This window comes from Schistocerca gregaria, chromosome 2 (genome assembly GCF_023897955.1).
Source record: "Schistocerca gregaria isolate iqSchGreg1 chromosome 2, iqSchGreg1.2, whole genome shotgun sequence".
NCBI classification, from domain to species: domain Eukaryota; kingdom Metazoa; phylum Arthropoda; class Insecta; order Orthoptera; family Acrididae; genus Schistocerca; species Schistocerca gregaria.
In genome coordinates, this window is record NC_064921.1 from 193445609 (window position 1) to 193470313 (window position 24705).

The 24705-nt window shown below is 42.7% G+C and overlaps 1 protein-coding gene across 1 annotated transcript in view; it reads left to right on the top strand.

The window, feature by feature from the left end:
* LOC126336660 (protein Wnt-6) overlaps positions 1 to 24705 on the top strand; it is a 584338-nt gene that overhangs the window by 553560 nt on the left and 6073 nt on the right. The window contains exon 4 of the mRNA XM_050000601.1: positions 17847 to 18154. Within this exon, the coding sequence (XP_049856558.1) occupies positions 17847 to 18154 (308 nt within the window). The remainder of the gene's footprint in view (positions 1 to 17846; positions 18155 to 24705) is intronic.

The following is a 24705-nucleotide window of genomic DNA, read 5'->3' on the forward strand; positions in this document are numbered from 1 at the left end:
CGCGGAGAAATGGTTCAGCCACGGCCTACTCTGGCAATAAGTTACAAAATACCGCACACACGGCTGCAAAGTGAAAGATTCAGTCAGGAAATAATCCTCTAGGCTGCGGCGAAGTTATTTCTCCACGATATCCTTTTTACCAAGGGTTCTAGTGCAGCAATGAGTGTAGGAAAGCTTCTGTGAAGTCATAAAAATTGGAAAACCGTACTAGAGGTATTAAGTCCTTGGAGGTGAGCCGTGAGTCGAGCATGGATACCCCAGTCGCTGAGAACATTTTCCAGAAAACTCAGTGTTCTTGCCTCGAGTCCAGGTCTGACATAGGGTGTTAATCAGCCAGGAGGTTTCAAAACAGTGTACGCTCCACTGCAAAGTGGAAGTTTCGCTGTGACTATAAATGTGGGTTTGGCTATTTTTCTACCTTCTATGGCACATCGTAGCATCATCATTGTCTCGTTTATTTTTACGTTTCCCTGGAAACCGAACTGATCTTACCTGAGGTCGGCTTCTACAGATTTTGCATTTTTCGTAAATAGTCCGTGTTAACATTTGGTAACCTTGGCCTCTTCACCTATTTCGGTAGTATTCGTACTTGTCGACACCTGCCTTCCTCAGCATTGAAATTACTCCGTTCTTTTTCCTGTGTCAGACTATTTCGCCTTTGTCACATAACTTGTGTACTAGTCCCCTCTCTCAAAGACCTTAATTGGTCTGAGGTAATGTCGTGTGTTCCATGCAACTTGTCTCCAATTTTGTGTTTCTGTGCTCTATTAGTCTCATCTCGCAACATAACATCTGTCCCATCTTTATGTACTTCCCTTTCCATATTACTGTCTTCAGGTTTCCTTCCTATAGCCTTCCTCTTTATTTATTCAACCATTCAGCTTTTCCTTCTTTGCTTACTACTCGCTTGCCATCTTAGTCCTTGATACTCGTATTACTTCTTCTCTTTTCTTCAGCGGTACTTTATACAAGGTGTATCATAATTAATGGCGTAAACGCATAGAGCTGAAAGTACACAATATTCTTTCTATTAAAAATCTAGTAAACATGGGCTCTAAAATGCCCTTCTTCATTTTCGATACTGTGAAACTAATCTCTTCTACTGCATGCTCTTTGCTTTCCATGTTTTGAGAGATGATAGTATGGACCAAAAAAAGAAAAAAGTCCACAAAATATGGGCTCTGAAGTGCATACCTTAAGAGCTGTGAGCACTTGTTCGTATCTCTTTTACTGAAAAAAGGGCTCCTTTCTCTTAATTAGAAGAGATCAGTTTCACAGTATCGAAGATAAAGAAGTGCTCATAGCTGTTAAGGTATGCATTTTAGTGCCCATGTTTATTAAACATTTTTGTTTGTAGCTACGTGTGCATTCAATTGTATGCGTTAAAGCCATTAATTACGAAACACCCCCTATTTCCAGTAGTACACAAATCGGACAGCACCGGATATTTTGGCGTCTTTAATTCCGCTAGGTCATTGAATACACAAGCAAGTGAATATCCACTTGCAGTATCACAGACATTGCGTTCCTCACTAGCTCCTGTTTCAAATGTGTAAGCTATGTGTTCTGTTCTGTGACTAAAACATCTGTTTCCAGAGTAACTGCCGTAGTCCATAATGGGTAACTAACGAAAGAGCGTGAATGCTGTCTGCAAAACCCCTTATCACCGTGGACAGTTTCATCCAAACTCGCCATGTACATGATGACTTGCTACTAGGGAAGAATGCTGTAGAGGTGACACAACACTAGAAACCATAGGCGTGGAGCTGTGGATGGGAAGGCAGCGATAAGTGAAAATGAGCATAATTTTGGAACACCTAAAGTAATTTACATCAAACTTGATACAAATATGATTTACTAATTGAAATAAAGTAGCATGGGCCTAAAAACCTTCGCTCCTATAGGGTACAGTGGTGCTGGCAAGCTGGTGAAGTGAAGGAATGCGGCAATATTCGGGAATGCTTGGAGCAATTTGAGAGAAAATGAAATGTATGAGACACTGCCCGTAACACGCATTAGAAGCCACAAGTGTGATGTGAGTTTGGAGTTGTGGAATTAGGTACCAAGACGATTATAAATGCCAGTATATTAACCTTCAAAAAAATGGCTCTGAGCACTATGGGACACAACGGCTGTGGTCATCAGTCCCCTAGAACTTAGAACTAATTAAACCTAACTAACCTAAGGACATGACATACATCCATGCCCGAGGCAGGATTCGAACCTGCGACCGTAGCAGCAGCGCGGCTCCGGACTGGAGCACCTAGAACCGCACGACCACCGCGGCCGGCTAACCTTCAACCTATGCTCTGTCAAACTCTGCAAGACGGCTTGCAGTGTGCAGAAGTAGACGTAGTACGACACTGAAGAGGATGCACGACCCAAGAAGTACTGAATATCTGTAAACTGTTATGAGATTCATCTGACCTACTCCAAACAATGTAGCAAATTTTCTCAACACTTCGTAGTAAATCCATGCAGTTAAAAGGTGCCCGAGAACACACGTCTCAAAAAATTAAAAAAATCGTGTCATTATACTAACAACTCCCCTTTTTGGACGATTTCGTATGGTCCACCCTACTTCAAGGAGCACCTTACAGTGCATGGCAGATATAAAATGTGTTAACTACCCTCCCCTTCACACCAGATTTTTCGTCTCCAGTTCGTCTTTAATGATGCCGCCGTCGGGAGGACGTTCAATCTTCTGCTCTTCTGTATTTACGCTCACTTTCTCATTCCAGAGAATTCTTAGTTGTGGTCTACACATTTCATACCTCTGTTTGCCTCCTGACTTCACCAGTGCGTGCACACTGCACTATTACTTACAGTTTTGTCCAACAGAAATGTTTACGTCAGTCACATTTACCCCTCATTAGTTAGAAAGTTATCCATTCACCCTGCATATGCATCTCCGACGCCAATAGGCTGTACCTTGGATTGAAATCACCTTCGCTCGTGTATAGGTTTCTTTATTCTAACCAGGGCCTGTACGTTCAGAAGCTTTGACTTTGCTCACATCTGGGTACAACAGGAATGACTCCACATCGAGAAATATTTTCTCTCTCAGAGTGGAGACATTCATTCTGCCAGCTAACCTTCAAGCGAAGCTATCGGAAAGTCGCTCTACCGCGAAGCCACTTTGCATTCTCTGCGTTGAATAGTACTGTCACTTTACAACGACCTATAGCCTTACTACTGTCTCTGTCAAAGATTTCATCTGCGGATAAGGTGCCCGACACGCTATAATGGCCGTTCGCCTTTTATGAATGCTATCTGATATACGTATTCACGCACACAAATTGTACACGTCTTCTTACAACCGCGACGGCTAGCTGTCAGCGGAGATATATGATCGCGATACGTGCGACTGGCTGTAAAAGAAATGTTTGTTCTGTGACGCTGCTGTTGCATGGTAGAGTAAGGAATAAAGGACAGCATTCGTAATGAGAAAGACATAAATAAACGTCTAGAAGGATATCCCGAGTGATTTTCATAGAATGACAGTACATAGAAAACCTTTCCCACAAATTCTCATTCGTCTCCGCCACACACCGTCTGGTAGCTCGCGGAGTATGGATGTAGATGTAGAACGCGTTAATCAGAATTTCTAGAATGGTATTTACTCTAACGTCGGAGCTCTCAGTTAAATCTTCATTTACATCAACGTTCTCAATCACTTTCGGATCAAAACTGGACACAAGTCTTTACGATAAAGCTTAACGTAATGCACGCAAGTTTACCATACTTGTCTCCTAATGTCGTCTACCCGAATCCCATTAGACTATTTCATTTTCAGTGAACTGATTATGTCAACTGCCCGTTTTAATTTCAGTTTTATGACATTACATTCTCTAATTCTCATTTTTTTCTTACTCTAGTATTGACCCTCATGTCCCTACCCATCATATTCGAACCGCTTGTTTCTATTTACTGCCTGGAACAAATTACGTTTTGGTCGAAATACTTCTATAATAGTTCATAAATCAATGGAACATGTTTTAAACGGAAGGAACAGACTGTATGTGATGTATCCGGATGCAAATCTGTGCTTTCAGAACACAAATAAATAGGATGATAATAATATAAATCTATTTAGAATACGGGAAATAAGAAACCTAAAATGTAAACGATAAGTGTGATTTCAGAACTGATTTGTGTCACTCTTTTAAGGTCCATGAATTTCACTGAAAGATGGTTGTGTGTTTGAGGGCGTCCACCTATTCCACCAGTTATGTACGTGGAGTAGTTCATCTACAATGCCCCAGCAAAAATTGTACCAACCAATTCATGTCAGCGGACCACTTACACCCAACCTTCTTAATTATTGTTGGATGTATTGCTGTCTTTATCTTCTACACTTTTTACCCTCTATGGCTCTCTCTGCTACCTTTTCCTGACGGCTTAACACATAGACTATCGTCCCATCTCTTTTTCCATTCGTTGGGTTGCACCTATTACTTTCCTAGTTGATTTTTCGGAGAACCTTCTCGTTTCTTATAAGTCCACTTCAATATCAACAGCTTTCTGTATATCTCACATCAAACACTTCGATTCTCTTCCTCTCCGATTTTCCCACTGTCCATGATTTACTCCCCTACAGTGCTCTACTCTCGCAGTATCTTCTCACAAATTTGTTCCTGAAATATCGGCTTGTGTTGGATACTGTATAGTAGACTTCATTAAATGACAGATGCTCTCTTTCCCTGTGCCAGTCTGCTTCTTATATGTTCTTTGCATCGTTCGCAGTGTCTTATTTTGCTTTCAACGTAGCAGACTTGCTACGGAGGCATCTACTTTCGTGTTGAGTTCATTGATAATTTCTTTTCTACTACTCATAATTACTTTGGTCTTTCTCTGCTTTACTTTCAATCCGTATTCTGTGCTTATTAGTTACTTCATTTCATTTAACATGTCCTGTAATGCTTCCTCACTTTCACTGAGGATAGCAATGTCCTCAGTAAATCTTATCATTTGAATCTTTCCACGCTGAATTTTAATCCCGCTCCCCTACCTTCCTTTCATTCTATCTTTACTTCTTCCGTGTACTGGTTGAGCAGTAGCGGAGGGAGACTGCATTTCTGTCTTATTTTTAATCAGACTGCGCTTCCGTTCTTAGTGTTCGCTCTTTAATCGGTTACAGGGTGGTCTATTGATAGTGACCGGACCAAATATCTCACGAAATAAGCGTCACACGGAAAAACCACAGAGAACGAAAGGGAGAAACCAGATGGCGCTATGGTTTGCCCGCTAGATGGCGCTGACATAGGTCAAATGGATATCAACTGCGTTACTTTGTAAATAGTCACTCCTATTTTTTATTACATATTCGTGTAGGATGTAAAGAAATATGAATGTTTTAGCTGGACTACTCTTTTCGCTTTGTGATAGATGGCGCTGTAATAGTCACAAACGTATAAGTACGTGGTATCACGTAACATTCCTCCAGTGCGGACGGTATTTGCTTCGTGATATATTACCTGTGTTAAAAGGGACTGTTGTGGTTGGCAGGAGAGTCAACCCGTATAACTAAAGGAGGCCGAAATGCACGCGTCTAAGCTCACGCAGGCTGGCGTGAGGTCTGGAACATGACAAGGGAATTAGAATTAAGAAAAACTGGCGTAAAGTTTCATTTTTTGTAGTTTTTTCGTTTGACGCTTATTTCGTGAGATATTTGGCCCGGTCACGATCAATGGACCACCCTGTATGTAGTGTATTCGGTAAAGTCTCATTAATGTGACCACCACCTGTGTTCGCCATCAAGGGGCAATAACCACTAACAGACAGAAGGTGGTTGCACTAACAGTGAAAAGTCTATAAAACGTTTCGGGGAACAAGAAAAACAGTGCAGTCGTTGTCATAATACAGAAACGGAGCGATTTTCCTCTCGTCCAGAAGGTCATGATTATTGGCTTTCGGGCGCAGTGTGAAAGCATTTGCGAAACGGCTAAGCTTGTAAACAGTTCATGTGCTGCCGTAGTTAAAGTATACCCTACATGGCCAAATGGTGCTATCCAAAACCGGCGCAGAGGCAACTGCGGTGTATCACCGGTCATAGATGACAAGAGTGAAAGACGCTGCCTAAATGTGCATGGGCGAACAGAAGCTATTGAGCAAGTGACCGTCCAGATGAATCAAGAGGCTACCAACAGTGTCTTCTCATCCTCTGTTCAGCAAACGTTACTGCGTATGTACCCCTGCAGCAGGCACGTGGTTCATGCATCCGTGCTGACCGCTGTTTCGACGACAAAGGGTGGAATTTACACGACAGTACCGCAAGTGGACGTCCACTGACTGCCAATGGTTGACCTTTTCAGATGAATCGCGTTTTGTGCCCCATCGAAGAGGTGGCTGTTACCCCGTACGGCGTAAAACGTCTGAAAGCAAACACCCTGCAACAATCATCAGAAACGTTCAGACCCGAGGCGTTACCTGGATGGTCTCGTCATTCAGGAAGGCACAATGAATGTACACAAGTGTGTGTCTATCTTTGGGAACCATGTCCACTCCTACATCCAGTTTGTTTTTCCTCGGCACGATCGTATCTACCAGCAGCAACGTGTCACACAGCTTGCAGTGTACTTGTGTGGTTCCAATGGCACCAGGATGAGTTTACCGTACTCCCCTGTCCACCAAACTCCCCAGTTTAAAGCCAAATCCAGAATCTACGGGACCATCTCGATCAGGATGTTTGTACCAGGGATTCTCAACTGAGAAACCCCGCGCAGTTGGAGTCGGCGTAGCAACACTTACCTGTCGGCAACTTCCAGAACCTCAATGACTCTCTTCCTGCACTTCTCGCAGTTCAAAAATTGTTCAAATGACTCTGAGCACTATGGGGCTTAACATCTGTGGTTATCAGTCGCCTAGACGTAGAACTACTTAAACCTAACTAACCTAAGGACATCACACACATCCATGCCCGAGGCAGGATTCGAACCTACGACAGTAGCAGCAGCGCGGTTCCGGATTGAAGCGCCTAGAACCGCTCGGCCACATCAGGCGGCACAGACAAGAAGTCAGCTCTACTGAAGGAGTTTATTTGACTCATGGGAGACTGTCGCAGAAAAGCAGAAAACGCTGAAGTGGTTTACGCTGTAAGATGCATCCCAGATGTCCCGCTACAGCCTACTTATAAAGTTTCACTGAAAGAGGAAATCGGGGATATAAAATAGCTTCGTACGTGACGACGGCGAAGACAAGGTTAGACAAATTATGGCGCGCTCAGAGGTATTGAGTTAATCTGTTTTCTAACGCTCCAGACACGAGTGTAAAGAGAAGATACATAGTAGAATGTGATTTACCTTCTGCCACACACTTCACAGTGGTTTGCAAAGTTTGGATGTAGATGAGATAATGAGTCCTAGCGGTGAATATGTGCAGCAAGTCACATATTTAAATCTATTATTAAGGAACACGTTAAATGGCCCACCATAAAATTTGTGATAGGTAAGGGGAATGGAGATCCAGATTTGCTTGGAAGGGTTCTGGGAGGAGTGCAGTGTCTCCGTGTGGCAATTCGCACACACCACAGTGGTGTGACTGCGACTAGAGTATTGGTACAGCGTTTGAAGTGCTTATGAACTAGGCATGACCAGCATTCGAGGGAAAATGTGTAACAGTTCTGCTGCTACCATAGTGTATCTAGTATAGGAGTTTCGAAAATTACATTGGAGATATTGGGACGCGTGTAGAGACAGTCAGTCATTTTCTTTCATTGAATAGACGTGTCCTGCAGCACGGTAAATGGTGAATAATGAATCGAACTATTCTCTGCCATTCAATTTGCAATAAATTTAGGTGCAATATATTTAGATTTAGCTGCTCTATACAAAATACTTTCTACTATTTCCGCTTTATATTCGATGCTACTGATAAGTCGAGAACCAAGATGAAGACGTAAATCGTTCTTGAAGTTAACTTAGTGTATTTTCCTTCAACAAATTTATACACTCGTGCTGAGTCCAATCTGTTACGCCTTTTGTGTGGAGTTATCTTAAGTTATTTCTTTATGACCTGCGAAATCTGGAAGGTGATGTTGATAATAACTGGTTACTGTCGTTCGTGATGTTACCTAGTACTGAAACACTGAAACTTACTGACCAGTGAGGATAGTGATTGCTGACTTTTCTTACGAACATGAGTTTTAGGTTGGCGTGTTGGGATTGTTGGCAATTGTGATGTTCGTCACTTTATTTACAAAGGAAACGCGTAATTAGTTGTCACTGCTTCTTTAAATTTATGAGACGAAAACCAAAAATCTAGTGATTTGCAAATAGTGAACCTGTGGACATCACAAAATCTTAATAGGACACGCAGGAAAATATTTCTAACTTTTGTGGAATTCGATATTAATGCACAGTGGCATCTGCCACGTTAATTTAAACATGTGACTAGAAACGTTTAGAATCTGTTCGGGAACGTTACAAGGCCTATCATGTCAGAATCTAAGCTTTCGCAGTGAATTTCATTGGTGTGATTTTCTCGGGCCATGAACCGAGTAGCAGGGTTGCCTTGAAAAAAGTTTCAATGAGTTAACTAGTCGTTGTACTCAGGGGAACTGTGATTTTCCTGTCGGGTATGACCTTTGATAATTCCTGGATTGCAGTCTGCTCTGGTGTAAGAGAATCGAGTGGACCAAATGGTTCCCCCAGAAGAGAGTATTCTGATCTGAGGGGGTTATGCGGGGATTGGGTGTTGAGTCCCGGTGCCTTTTGGACATTTGGCCACAGCGGCCGGCCGTCTCGCAGTGTCCGCGCAGCAAAAGAAGTTTATTCAAGCTTTTGACAGGTGGTCACTTTTATGTGATTGGGCAGTGTATATTACCCGCATTTATAGGACTTACACATGTTTTTCAGGGAATTTCAAACAGTAAGCACCTTGCACCATTTTCCGTTTTGGAGCTACAGTGGTCTTGTTTCATTACCATCGGCCTGGATGAGATGTTGTTTTGCAATTTTTCTCCTATTTCTGATGCACAAATACTGCGAGCTGCATTTGTCAAACAAGAAACACCCTGTTTCCAACACCAACAGTCAGTTTAGGTGCGGTAGCTCTCTCTGTCACTCTAGTAAAGCCCACCAGCACTCTTAACACTAAAAGAGTCCCTTTATGTCTCTGTTAGCCACAATTTCTTCATTATTTATTAACCCAAATATTTTATGCCTTTTGGCCTCCAATGCTTCGCTTTGTAATATTAAGTGTGTTGCGGTTTAATCCCTGTACCATAGTTTACCCTTACGGGCTTTCTGGTGTATTTCTATGGTGCACAGTTGTTTCTTGAAGTGCCCATCAGTAAACTGAACGTGAACTTAATCTGCCTCCTGTTCAAATCTAGAATCACAGAAATTCTTTTTAAATATAATTTAGGCATCATTTGCTTGCCATTTTTGTTTTGTGTGTTCGGGTTTCCTAACCCAGCTATGTACTTTAGATTTTACAATCGCTTTAGTGGTAGATGGGAGGGGTTCCGGTCCAATAACTGCAGTCGGTATCCCTGCTGTGGCTGGTCTATCAACCAGGTGACCAGGACCCACAGCTGGTTTCTTCTGCTACTTTCCCATTGTCTCATAAGAATTTAATGACATTCAGCAACGATCTTAGATGTCATTGTAGAGGATGATAGAAATTTCACAGCTACTTGCCTGCCTGAGTGAATGTAGGTGCTACAGTTCTTGTTAAGAAGATAGAATAAAAGACTACGCAACTCCTCGAAGATATCAATGAAGGTGTAAAACAATAAACTAACAATTGCAGCAAATAAAATGGTGCACTTACTACTGAAAGACGAACTTAAGAAAAACCCCAGCAAATTAAAGAGCAAAGAAATGGATCAGCTGTAATAAAATATTTTCATATATGTAGCAACGTTTTGTGTAACGCCTGTAATTTAAATTAAATAATTGTTTATTAAGGTCAGAAAAAGTTTTACCTTACAGACAACACAAACACCATGCATACAACACGTAGAAATATGGAAGTATAAGATGTACAACTAAATCACATGTGACCTGAAACAAATGCAGCATAAGAGTAATACAGATACAAGTCTAAACACTTAAATTTGTCAGATGAATGTGGAAGATTCATTTTCCACATTAACTCAAATGCAATAGGCTCGTAGACTGCCAAACCGTCACACCCGCGATAGCTAGGTGGTGGGACCTCTAATACATTTTACGTACTGTCCTACTATCTTTTATTTCTCCTTCTTAGATGCCAGAGTCTTGTTATTTTTACGACGTTTTTCGAATTATAATATTCATGAGTTAATATATCAAACGCCTTTGTATCTTTCTAAATTCATATCTTCTACATATAAAATGCTAATATTTATGGAATATTCCGTCGGTTTTTGGAGGAACATAGACATGTTAAACACTCGAATAAACATTATAAATTTTTCACAAAAATATGTATTTAATAGTTCGTTATGAACCACCTCTCGACTTACTAGGTCGTCAGATAACTTACGTGACGATGGCTTAAGAAGCCGAAAGCAGGTTCATAACGAAATACTAAATAAATTTTATTGTGGAACATTAATACTGTCTATTCAAATTTTAACATAAATTGTTAATGTTAAATATTTCCGTTTCTTAATTACTTTTAAGTTTCTAAGTATTTAAAGCTAGAATATTGTTAATAATGTTAAAGAGTATAAAAAATAAGAAGAAAACAAATACATTTCACATTCTGTATATGTAAAGTTTTATATTGTGAACATCCGAATTGTCTTAGTAACAAGATAGCAGGTGATTTGTAAATGGCAGCAAATAAAACTAAAAAAAAGATCCTAGTAACACCTACAGAGATTCTCCCCCTCACATTTTCTGACAGCGAATCTCTGTAGCTGGAATAGTGCACTAAGCTTCCCTAGAGATATTGCGCTCTCTAGTCTGCTGTGTACTCCGTATATCCCGACTTCAGCATCTTCTTCTCTTTCAGACTCGTCAGTAAGCCAGAATACTTAACCTGAACGAGATAATGGTTCCTTCTCCCACTGTTCCCACCTTCCTACTATTATAATGAAGGTTTTATTGAAGCAGCTGGAAGTTACTGTATAGTCATTCACCACTGCCCCACACATTTCTGTGTTTACCACATTCATTATTGTGGATGTCCTACATATTTCCAGTTTTCAGCCTGTATGATCTTCATGCGAAACCCATTGTAAAAAAAAAAAAAAAAAAAAAAAAAAACAAATGTGTGTGAAATCTTATGGGACTTAACCGCTATGGTCATCAGTCCCTAAGCTTACACACTGCTTAACCTAAACTATCCTAAGGACAAACACTCACACCCATGCCCGAGGGAGGACTCGAACCTCCGCCGAAATCCATTGTAACCCGAAGATACAATGGAGTATGTCCAGTGTGGTATCCATGCTAGCAGTGAGTCTGCTGCTAATCCGTGCTTTATGGCTAGACCGGCCTATCTGTGCACCATCTCGAGGTAATTTACAGTCAACATCTGTTCTACTTTATTCCTCCATACTGCAACTCCATAAATTATCAAAGGTCTGATTACGGAACGCGTACCCAATCCGCGTCCTTACTTGCACACAGTGCTGTCCTCTAGACGTAGAACTGTCAGGAACTTCTTCCTGATTTCCCCGTATGTATACCTGTGGTAATAGAGCCCTTTACTGAAATAAGCTTTCTTCGCTTGTGTGAATCAAAATCTGCCCTTACTAATGTGCAGGCCACTCATCAAGACTTGTCATCATATGGAGTTCTCTTTTTAAAATATTTTCTTGCAATATTCAGTTATAATTCATTCAGGGGCACGAGCCAAGTAAGCTAGTCGCCTCAAAAGTCGTTTATTTGCTTGAATTGCTCACGACGAATCTATCCCCTATGCACTCGATATGTGCAGCCAATAGCGAACGCACGGGAGAATTAATCACTCGTTGACTGTTAGAGGAGTATCGACTAAAGTCACACTGCTCTGTCTTGTACCGGCTCCAAGCTAGCAAGCCCGTGTTTTCTTCCTGCTCTATAGTGGACTTAAGTCCGAAATGGTGAAGTTATACTCGTATTTCCCGGCCCCCCACAAGAATGGCAACTTTGCGTAACAAACCTGGATACATCCAACTCAGCCCCTCAGAAGGAATGAACTTGTTCATGAAACGTGAGAACTTCTCCCAATTCAGCACTCCCAAAAGCTCCAATAACTTTCTATCCTGTCCAAGCTCTCTGCACTTACATGGAAATATCTTTGACTACTTTATCACTAATTTTGTTATTAGGCATGCCATTACACTCTCTTCTACTATAAGGGTCGATAAAAAAGCTTCCGTTCGAAAGCCGTACTGTCTAGAAATGGTTTGCCAATCGGGCAAAATCGCCATGAGTACTGAGGCCATCGTCCTACCGCAGCACCAGTTTGAAAATATCCGTTTGGTAAATGAGCGCTTTGCTGCGTGCAGAAGTCCATAGTTCCCTAACTGCTTGCTGCTCATCCTCAACCGAAAGGAATCGACGACCGTTCAAGACTATTAGTGAAGCACCCAAAGCATGGCAATTGCATGGGGAAAGTTCAGCACTATAGGGAGGATGCTCAGATGTCTCCCACCTGAGTTGTCGTAACTTCTGCATTACGTCTATTGTGATACGGGAGCGTGCATTACCATGAAGCAACACTAACCATTGGCGAACAATTCCACAACTGTGATTTCCGACAGAAATGCTCCCACACACACATTCTTCATTCTCAGATCGACATCTACCAGTGCTTTTCCTTTGGCAGCCAAGAAAAGAATAACAGCACGTTGGTTCTGTTTGGAAGCACCTGGTAATAATGTCGCCATAGTTAACGTTTCCGTACGTAGCGCATCCACGTCGGAAAGACACGATGGGCAAACCTATGCCTTGCCTAGATATCCCTGCATATACACTAATGGGCCAGAACATTAAGACCACTGCCCACCGCGAAAATGAATGCCTCCTGGTAGCGTTGAGTGCATGTGAGGCAGTAAGAAAAGAATGTAAGCGTAAGAGAGACGAATTAGCACTCATTCTAGCGAAGATACGGCTCGCAAATGCGGAAATCCACTGATATAAGTACACAGCGGGCCATTAAAATTGATACACCACGAAGATGACGTGCTACAGATTCGAAATTTAACCGACAGGAATAAGATGTTGTGATATGCAAATTATTAGCTTTTCAGAGCATTCACACAAGGTTGGCACCGGTGGCGACACCTTCAACATGCTGACATGACGAAAGTTTCCAACCGAGAACCCATACACAAACAGCAGTTGACCGGCGTTGCCTGGTGAAACGTTCTTGTGATGCCTCGTGTAAGGAGGAGAAATGCCTACCATCACGTTTCCGACTTTGATAAAGGTCGGATTTTAGCCTATCGTGACTGCGGCTTATCGTATCGCAACATTGCTGCTTGCGTTGGTAGAGATCCAATGACTGTTAGCAGAACATGGAATCGGTCGGTTCAGGAGGGTAATACGGAACGCCGTGCTGGATCCCAACGGCCTCGTACCACTAGCAGTCGAGATGACAGGCAACTTCTCCGCATGGCTGTAACGTATCGTGCACCCACGTCTCGATCCCGGAGTCAACAGATGGCGACGTTTGCAAGACAACAACCATGTGCACGACAGTTCGACGACGTTTGCAGCAGCATGGACTATCAGCCCGGAGACCATGGCTGCGGTTACCCTTGACGCTGCATCACAGACAGGAGCACCGCGATGGTTTACTCAACGACGAACCTGGGTGCACGAATGGCAAAATGTCATTTTTTCGGATGAATCCAGGTTCTGTTTACAGCATCATGATTGTCGCATCCGTGTTAGGCGACATCACGGTGAACGCACATTGGAAGCGTGTATTCGTCATCGCCATACTGGCGTATCACCCGGCGTGATGGTGTGGGGTGCCATTGGTTACACGTCTCGGTCACCTCTTGTTGGCATTGACGGCACTTTGAACAGTGGGCGTTACATTTCAGGTGTGTTACGATCCCTGGCTCTACCCTTCATTCGATCCCTGCGAAACCCTACATTTCAGTAGGATAATGCACGACCGCATGTTGCAGATCCTGTACGGGCCTTTCTGGATATAGAAAATATTCGAATGCTGCCCTGGCCAGCACATTCTCCAGATCTCTCACCAACTGAAAACGTCTGGTTAATGGTGACCGAGCAACTGGCTCGTCACAATAGGCCAGTCACAACTCTTGATGAAGTGTGGTATCGTGTTGAAGCTGCATGGGCAACTGTACCTGTACACGTCTTCCAAGCTCTGTTTGACTCAATGCCCAGGCGTATTACGGTCAGAGGTGGTTGTTGTGGGTACTGATATCTCATGATCAATGCACCCAAATTGCGTGAAAATGTGCAATGAATACCCGTTTATCATCTGCATTTCTTCTTGGTGTAACAATTTTAATGGCCAGTAGTGTAGTTTTGACAAATGGCACATTCTTATGGCGCTGCGGCTGAAACTGAGAATTTCTGAAAAATCATAGCCCATCACCTGTTCGCGTATTGCTATCGTGGGCACCTAAAGAACGTGGTTGAAGGATGGTGATATAAGGAGTAGGCGTTATGGTTCTGGACGACCACGTCTCATCCAAAACATAAAGGTCGGAGGATCCCCCTTGTGTAATCCAGGATAGACTGCGATCTGTGGCAAAACTGATGAAAGTGTACAATGCTGGTGCAGGCGCAAGTGCTTCGGAGCACATTTTCAAAGGCCATAGTTGAAATGGAGCTCCAGAATTCACGACTCGTAACTTTTCCAGTGTTGACCCAAAGACGTCGGCATTCTTGTTACACCAGGTCCATCTTTGTATCCTTACACGGCGTCATGCAAGCGAATGGCTGCACGAAACATGCAGACCCGTAGGAGCAGAATTATTCTGTGGGGTACACTGAGTTGGGATTCCATTCCATCGATGGTGCTAATCGAAGGCAACATGACAGCAGTGAACAACCTGAATATTATTGTGGACCACACGCATCGATTTGTGCTTGAAGTCTCACCCTACGGTCATCTCATCTACCAGAAGGGTAACTGTTCGTGTTGCAAGGTCAGAATCATGCTACAGTGGTTTGAGGGGCATTATAATGAACTCATACTGATGTCTTGTCCAGCAAATGTGTCTGATCTGTAATCAACGGAACATACAATGTAGCGCCAAAGAAACTGGTATAGGCATGCGTATACAGAGATATTTAAACAGGCAGAAGACGACGCTGTGGTCTGCAGCGCCCATGTAAGTGTCTGGCACAATTGTTAGATCGGTTGCTCCTGCTGCAATGGCAGGTTATCAAGATTTAAGTGAGTTTGAACGTGGTGTTACAGTCGGCGCAAGAGCGATGGGACACAGCATCTGAGAGGTAGCTATGAAGTGGGATTTTCCCGTACGACTACTTTACAAAGTGTACCGTGAATATCAGGAATCCGGTGAAACATCAAATCTCCGACATCCTTGTAGCCGGAAAAAGACCCTGCAAGAACGGGACCAACGACGATTGAAGAGAATCGTTCAACGTGACAGAAGTGCGACCCTTCCCCAAATTGCCGTAGATTTCAATGCTGGAACATTAGCAAGTGTCAGCGTGCGAACCATTCAACGAATCATCATCGATTTTGGTTTTCGGAACCGAAGGCCCACTTTTGTACCATTCATAACTGCAATACACATAGATTTACGCCTCGCTTGTGCCCATCAACACCGACACTGGACAGTTGATGGCTGGAAACATGTTGCCTGGTCCAACGCGTCTCATTTCAAATTGTATCGAGCGGATGGGCGTGTACGGGTATGGAGACAACCTCATGAATCCATGGACCCCGCATGTCAGCACGGGAGTGTTCAAGCTGGTATAGGCTCTGTAATACTGTGGCGAGCGTGCTGTTGGAATGATATGGGACCCCTGATACCTCTAGATACGCTTCTGACAGGTGACACGTACTTAACCATCCTGTCTGATCACCTTCATCAATTTATGTCCATTGTGCATTCAGATGGACTTGGTCAATTTCTACAGGACAATGCGACACCACACACATCCAGAATTGCTACAGAGTGGGTCCAGGAACACTCTTCTGAATTTAAGCACTTCTACTGGCCACCAAACTCCCTATTCGTGAACATTATTGAGCATATTTGGGATGCCTTGCAACGTGCTGTTCAGAAGAGAACTACAACCCCTCGTACTCTTACCGATTTATGGACAGCTCTGTAGGATTCATGGCGCCAGTTCCCTCCAGCACTACTTCAGACATTAGTCGAGTCCATGTCACGTCGTGTTGTGGCACTTCTGCGTGCTCTCTGGGACCCTACACGATATTAATTATGTTTACCTGTTCCTTTGGCTCTTCAGAGTATATCGAGCGCCAGTTGCATGACCATAAATCACTGTCCCGTAATTTGCGGTAACTGATTGACCTGTGCGTTAGACGTCTGGTGCTAGGTACTTCTGGAATCATGTCAAGCAGAGTGTTTGTTGTACTGTGTTTGAGAAGTGGAACAACAAGCTACCAAACAGGTCGTCATAATGTTTTGTTTCATCGATGTGTACCCGATTCGGAGTCGCACTACGTTGCAATAGGTTGCAGTAACGCCCTCAAATGGAAATCGGCTTCAAATGGTTGCGATTGTCCCTTTTACTCTCCTCCACTCCTCCTCCTGCACCTCCCTATGGCTTTAGTTAGTTAGTTACATGTTTCATAGATCATTTCAACGATTCTTTTATCGAAATGATGTGGAACGAGTCAGTTTACAGGTATGTATACATGACTGGTATTAACATTAATGAAGATAGTATTATTTTTATTCCCATCCCATGCAACTGCACATAATCTTTATAAATATGTCAAAAAATATTTCTTTTTGGCCATCAGTTTTTAATTAGAAATTCGTCAATGAAACAGAAAGTGTTGTGAAGAAGAAATGATTTTAAAGTAGATTTAATACTTGATTCGCCACCTGTCATAAATTTTCTGCTATTGGGCAAGTGATCGAAAATTTTTTTGCTGCATATTGGGCTTATTTCTGAGCCACTAACAGCTTTAACAACGTCTAGTAAAGGTCGTGGATCCCTTTAGTGTTGCACGTATGGACGTCACTGTTCTTCTCAAAAGGTGATGGTTTATTTGTGACGAATTTAATAAGTGAATATATGTATTGTGACGGCGCAGTTAAATTGCTTGCTACATAAAGAGGTACCTACATGACGTCTGTGGGTGAACACACATTATTCTTAATGCTCGCTTTTGTACAATCAATAAAATCTTTCTAAATTTCGACTGTTCGTCTCAAATTGTGAGCCATACGTTTGTGACTATTACAGTGCCATCTATCACAAAGCGAAAAAAGTAGTCAAACTAAAACATTCATATTTGTTTACGTACTACACGAATCTGTAAGAAAAATGGTGGTTCCTATTTAAAAAAACGCAGTTGCTATCCATTTGACCAATGGCAGCGCTATCTAGCGGACCAACCATAGCGCCATCTAGTTTCCCCCTGTGAGCTAGACAAGTTTCGTTCTTTGTAGGTTTTTCGTTTGAAGCTTATTTCGTGAGATATTTGGCCTGGTTACGATGTATGGACCACCCTGTATATAAGGAACAAGAATGAACAAAAAAATTTGTCCCTGTGGTCTCCCTTCGTGATAATTTTTTTTTCAATCACTAAAATTTTCTTTCGCTTGGACATCGTTATAATTATGCAGAACAACCTTCCGCTTTATTTATCTGTAATCTATGTTGTGTGGTAAATATGCTGTCCTTCCCTTTCGATATTTCTCCTAAGTTCTCCTTACATTCGCTTTTCGAAAGGCATTAGTGCGACACGATTCTGGCGGTCGGCAGGTAGCGGCCGCATGGGACCGCTGCCACCCGAGCACCCGGCGTCGGTGCTGCCGCCAGGGGCGGCGGGGGCGTCTGCGGGGGCGGCTTCGGTGGCGGCGGCGCTGCCCCCGGGAGCCGGGGCGCACCAGCAGCTGCAGCAGCCGCAGCAGCCGGGACAGGCCGCCGAGGGCGAGTGGCAGTGGGGCGGCTGCGGCGACAATGTCAACTTCGGCTACCGCCGATCCAAGGACTTCATGGACGCGCCCTACCGCCGGCGCTCCGACATCAAGACTCTCGTCAAGCTGCACAATAACGACGCCGGCCGCCTGGTGAGTAGGCAGCCCCGCGAAACACGCAGTGGTTTGTTGAATGGGGGGGGGGGGGGGGAGGGGTAATGGAGCGGGGCAGAAGTCCCTAGTGCGGTGGCGCTCGTTTCCGAGCCTGCCGGTCCAGATTGAGGTGGTGGAAGAAAATATCTTCATCGTCAGTATTTGGCAGGAAATGGAGAGAGCGGCCCTGGTACACAATTCCTGATAAGGCGACTTAGCAAGAATGTCTTGGAATTCGAAACCGTACTGACTCGTGAAGTGACAGCGTGTGACACTCAGCTACAAGCTACAAGAGGAGGCCATGACGTTTGGAATGCGGATTTACTGCAAACTTCGTACACTCATAGTACTCCATGAGGACAACAAAATGTGTAAGCAATAGCGTGTACTTATCAAGCGTTATTGAGAAAATCGCAAGATAATTTCGGTCGTCAAATATATACATGCGCGTCGCCATTTTTACCACGAAGCTGCGGCAGCCGAGTGGTAAGCGTACAAGCCCCAAAATCACTGGATCGAGTCTCGTTCGTCTGTTTTTTTTTCTTTTTCTTTTATTTTCAACACAGTCATTTTCTTTACTATTTATATTACAATTGATATAATGGGGAAAATACGTGTAATCGGATGAACTTTAATTAAATTTATAATGTTATTTGGCAGTCTACTAATTTTTTATTATCACAAATAATGTAATATCCATAACTATCGACTAGTAAACGACCAAACGCATAAAGTGGTACTGAAAATGTATACTTGTCCGTGATTCGAGAAATCCCTTATACCTGGAAGGAGTCCGAAACGACTTGTTACCTCCAAGTTTTGACCGGCACAGACAGCTTTCGAAAGATGTAGAATTAATCGTCGCTTTCGACATTACAAGTTGCAGGATGGTATTTTTCGTAAAAGCATGGAAAACATAAAATTAAACGACACCAGCTGCATTGAATAAATGCTATGTTTCCGCATAGGCAAGGTCTTTTGACGTGTTCCGTGGAAAAACAATCATCTTTAACATTTTCAAAAATCTCTCTTTCAGACGATAATTTGGAAGCAAACCATGCGTAACGCAGTATTTCCTTAAAAATCGTCGCTGATAATTGGTTATGCAGTATCGAGTGTATTTTAATAGCGTCTTCCGAGAAGCAATTTCTCGTTCTCTTTCGATTAAATACTTCATGCGTTTGGTTGTTTACTAGTCGACAGTTATGAATATTAGATTATTTGTGATAATTAAAATTAGTAGACTGCCTAATAACATTGTAAATTTAATAAAAGTTCATTCGATTACACGTATTTTTTCTATTTTATCAATTGTAATATAAATAGTAAGGGAAATGACTGTTGAAAATTTAAAAAAAATGCAAACTGACGAACGGAACTCGATCCAGCTGCTTGAACGCCAACAACATTTGAAAGAAAAAAAAGTTGTTCTATATTGTTCGTTGAATTTGTTCAGGGCGGACGTCCGATGACATCCGTTCAATTTGTTCGTTGATCCGTTCGCTCAATTTTTTTTATTAGAAAGGGTAGCTAACGCTCTGACCGAACACGCTGAGCTACCGTGCCGGCACCACTCGGCTACTGCAGCTTCATGGTAAAAATGGCCACGCAGAGATATATATTTGACGATCGAAATTATCTTGCGGTTTTTTCAGTAACGCTTGAGAAGTACGCGCTACTGCTTACACATTTTGTTGTCCTCGTGGAGTACTAGGACTGTATGATGTGTACAGTAAATCCGTGTTCCAAACGTTAAGGCCTCCCCTTGTAAGACCGGTGGCACATAGACTCTACACTTTGCATACACCCACCAGTCAACTACACTCATCAGATGCGCGTTAAGACACAACTCTTACACCACAGGAGAGGGTGTTTATTTCTTTCACGGGAGAAGAACAACGAAGGCTTGCCATCTGCCACAAGGCTTCATATACGAATCTCTAGCATTTGGTAAATGACCGTCATTACTCATTTATCATCTTCTGCCCATTTGCTGTTCTTTAAGATTTCTCCAAGTTTCACTGTCTTCAGCTTTTTACATCTAAGTTTGTCCCGTTTATTTTCTGCCGTCGTCAATCCATATTTCATTAGATCACCCTCTAGGTCTTTTCGTATCGCAACCCAGAACATAGTATCTCCTTCTTCCATCTCCCATCATTTCATATCGTTACACGCCTAGCCCATCTCCATATGTTTCATAACGTTGACCATAAAGTTCTCTACTTCAGTATTTTCTGTTATACTTTTGGCTCTTTCCTGTCACTTCTGGTTAAGTCCAACATGGATCTCTCCATTGCTCAATGCGCTACTGTAAACTTAGAATTGCTTGCACATACGAGGTCCATGTTTGACTTCCGTAAGCTAATTTGCAAGTAAATACTAGTTTCGCATATGGCACATTGTGATTTACAGCTACTTATTGAGCAGGTAATTGTTTCATTGACAATATGACAGCGGCTTGAGTAATAAGTAGTTTGCAAATTACAATTGATAGCAAAAGCAGTACTCCATGACGGTAGGGAATATGGTTCTTTAGCATAATGTAGGATCGATGTTGTCTAGCACTCTGCACCACAATCCCTTTTGGACCAGAAGGAAAGGCATATTAAGCGTATCCAATACGTGAACTGTAGAATGTTATGACTGTATATTAAAGCAAATATAACTGGAGACAGTTATGACCAGTCGTTTATGAAAGTCACGTTATTTTCATAAAATGCTTTCCGAGCCTTTTCTTGCACAGCTTACGATTAGAGGCGCAGACGTTAAGGTATTCATACTTACAGCATAATGACTAACTTAGGTATCCTTAATCACATTTCAGATAGTCATCCTGCATACCTCTTGTTTTATATCATTTGCTTTTACAACCTAATAGTTATTTTACACATTTGCAAATTTGTTATTTTGGGGAACAAACCTCAACCAACGTTACGTGGAGAAGTGTCAACTAGCATGTGTCTTCTGCCAACTTTTTCGCATACACCTGCGGGAACAACATGTGACTTGACTACGAACAAATGTGTATAGATATACTTCAGGGTGACTCTTACATGGCACCTTTTTAAATCCTTTATAATTTTTCTTGAGCTACCTGCTAGTTTTGTTACATTCCATGTGCAGTTAAGCTAGGGGAAATTTGGGGCCATTGGATGATTGAGAATGGACGCCTTTGAGCCGTCAACATCGTAAAACTTAGAAAATTAAGTAAACGAGTCAAACTTCCTGGCAGATTAAAAGTGTGTGCCCGACCGATGCTCGTACTCGGGACCTTTGCCTTTAGCGGGCAAGTGCTCTACCATCTGAGCTACCGAAGCACGACTCACGCCCGGTCCTCACAGCTTTACTTCTGCCAGTATCTCGTCTCCTACCTTCCAAACTTCATATCAGCTCACACTCCGCTGCAGAGTGGAAATCTCATTCTGTAAACGAGTCAACTTCGGCAAATATTACTTCTGCATTCAAGATTCTTTGATTACCTAATGTAGGCAGACTGTTTATTTCGGTCCCCTGAACGCGCTCTCATTTCACAGATCGCATTGTGACTGGACAGTGACACCAATTCCAGGTCGTAATGTGACAGTTCAACGACAGGTAAAGAAAGCGCAAGAGCGCTCCTAGGCGTTCATTTCAACGCACGGCCGTTATGGCTGAGCGGTTCTCGACGCTTCAGTCCAGAACCGCGCGACCGCTACTGTCGCAGGTTCGAATCATGCCTCGGGTATGGATGTGTGTGATGTAGAAGATCCCTTCCACCTGGTTATGACGGTCTAGGCTTCGAACCGGTAGTGGATTAAATATAAACTCTGTGGCGCGCGTAGCATTACAAATTTTTTCCTTTGAAAGTTAGGTCTAACTACCCGAGGCGCCATGAACACTTGAATTGGCCGACACTAAACAGTGCTATGGTACGGGGAATGCAGGAGGAGAACTGGCTCAGACACGGTCAACTAATATGGGCTATATTTGGTAACTCGCTTGTATAGCACCTAAAATGAAGGACCATAAGAAATCAAGGATTACTAACGCCTGCTCCCAGCATTTGAGAAAACCATCCCATAGGTGAACAGTCGACTCAAAATTGACGGAATAAGTAGATAACTGGAACATCAGCGGTTTTTGTAATCGTGTATGAGGTCCGAGAACACTTATTTTCCGTGAAACAAAGAAAATAAATATTTACCACTGCCACTTATGTAGGCATAATGTTGGGGTGTAGAGGATCTTCGTTCGATTCCTAAACGCATTCTGTACTATTTTTTATGTGTATTTTTTCCATGCCGAAATTGGTGTGTATAGATGAATTAATAAGTGAAAAATAACGAAGTTGTTGTTGATGTTGTGGTCTTCCGTCATGAGACTGGTTTGATGCCGCTCTCCATGCTACTCTATCCTGTGCTAGCTTCTTCATCTCCCAGTACCTACTGCAACCTACATCCTTTTGAATCTGCTTAGTGTACTCATCTCTTGGTCTCCCTCTGCGATTTTTACCCTCCACGCTGCCCTCCAATACTAATTAGGTGAGCCCTTGATGCCTCAGAACATGTCCTACCAACCGATCCCTTCTTCGAGTCAAGTTGTGCCACAAACTCCTCCCGAATTCTGTTCAATACCTCCTCATTAGTTATGTGATGTACCCATCTAATCTTCATCACTCTTCTGTAGCACCACATTGCAAAAGCTTCTATTCTCTTCTTGTCCAAACTATTTATCACCCACGTCGTTCTGTTTCACTGTGATGTGGGGCAGGAATTCTTCGTTCGGTCTGCCGCCAGTTGTGTTAGTTCATTTAGCGTTACCCAGGGTGCACCACGTGGAGGCGAACTAACTTTACTTCCTTCGGCCGCTTGCGACTGTGGCGCTGAGAGACAGACGGTCAAACACATCGTGCAGGAATGCCCACTAAGGGCATATGAGGGTGACCCACAGGATTTCCTAATGGCGACCCAAGAGGCAATCGACTATTTATTATCTAAGCTGGACGTTAGTTTGTGATTGCTCTTCTGTGAGTGTAAATTTACAATTGGCGGTGTCCTTATATACAAACTGTTATTTATTGCTCTGTTTATACATACGTGATTTTTTTTTTAAATCGTGTTGTTTCTGTAATTTTTACTGTGATGTTATGAGCCATAAGCTAAATAAATAAATCATCCACGTTTCACTTCCATACAAAACCTATACTTCAGAAACGTTTTCCTTGCCAGTGCCAGTTTACATTTTATATCCTCTCTACTTCGACCATCACCACTTATTTTGCTCCCCAAATAGCAAAACTCCTTTACTACTTTTAAGTGTCTCATTTCCTAATCTAATTCCCTCAGCATCACCCGAATTAATTCGACTACATTCCATTATCCTCGTTTTTCTTTTGTTGATATTCATCTTATAACTTCCTTTCAAGACACTGTCCATTCCGTTAACTGCTCTTCCAATTCCTTTGCTGTCTCTGACAGAATTAAAATGTCATTTCCCAACTTCAAAGTTTTTATTTCTTATCCATGGATTTTAATACCCACTCCGAACTTTTCTTTTGTTTCCTTTACTGCTTGCTCAATATTCAGATTGAATAACAGTGTAGATAAATAAATATCTCAAATAAATTACATGAGTGAAGAATTAAAATTTTAAAACTCGTTTATGAAAACAGCTGCGACAGCCGAAGGATAGTTTAATTTCATGGGGTTCGTTACTGTAGTTCGCTTCTGGAAACGTGGCTGGAATAACAATCCAAAGCATCATTTATGATAAACTTTCAGCACCGATTTTTCAATCTTTGTTTTGAGTGGTACGCATCAAAATTAATTCCCGAAAAAGAAATATTTTGAAATGTGAATTAAGTCTGTTTTCCGCCTGATTTTCGAAAGAAACATTTCAGTTACTGTCAGACTGCTTTCATCAGATGGTCTAATTTTCGCAAATATATTTGCTTCGAGCATTTTATGAGAAGAATAGTCTGCACAGTTGTTCGAAGGAATGTGAGAATAATAATGAGTGAAAGAGTGTTAAACGAGCGGAATTAAAAATTTAAATTCTTCATTCATCCCTGTTGTTTGAAAAATTTATTTACCTAACTTCGTAATATTACGTACCCCGCCTGGTTCGCCGTGCGGTCTACGGACGACTTTCCGGGCGGGAAGGACCGCCGGTCCCCGGCACGAGTCCGCCCGGCGGATTAGTGTCGAGGTTCGTTGAGCCGGTCAGTCTGTGGATGGTTTTTAGGAGGTTTTCCATCTGCCTCGGCGAATGTGGGCTGGTTTCCCTTATTCCGCCTCAGCTACACAATGTCGGCGATAGCTGCGCAAACAAGTTCTCCATACGCGTACATCACCATTACTCTACCACGCAAACATAGGCGTTACACTCGTCTGGTGTGAGGTTCCCTGAGGGGGTCCACCGGGGGCCGAATCGCACAATAACCCTGGGTTCGGTGTGGGGCGGTGGAGGGGTGCAGTGGGCTGCCATAGTCGTCATGTGGTTGCGGACCTCTCCGTCGTATCTAGGACCCCGGTTAACGTAACATAATATTACGTACTGATATACTTACCTTG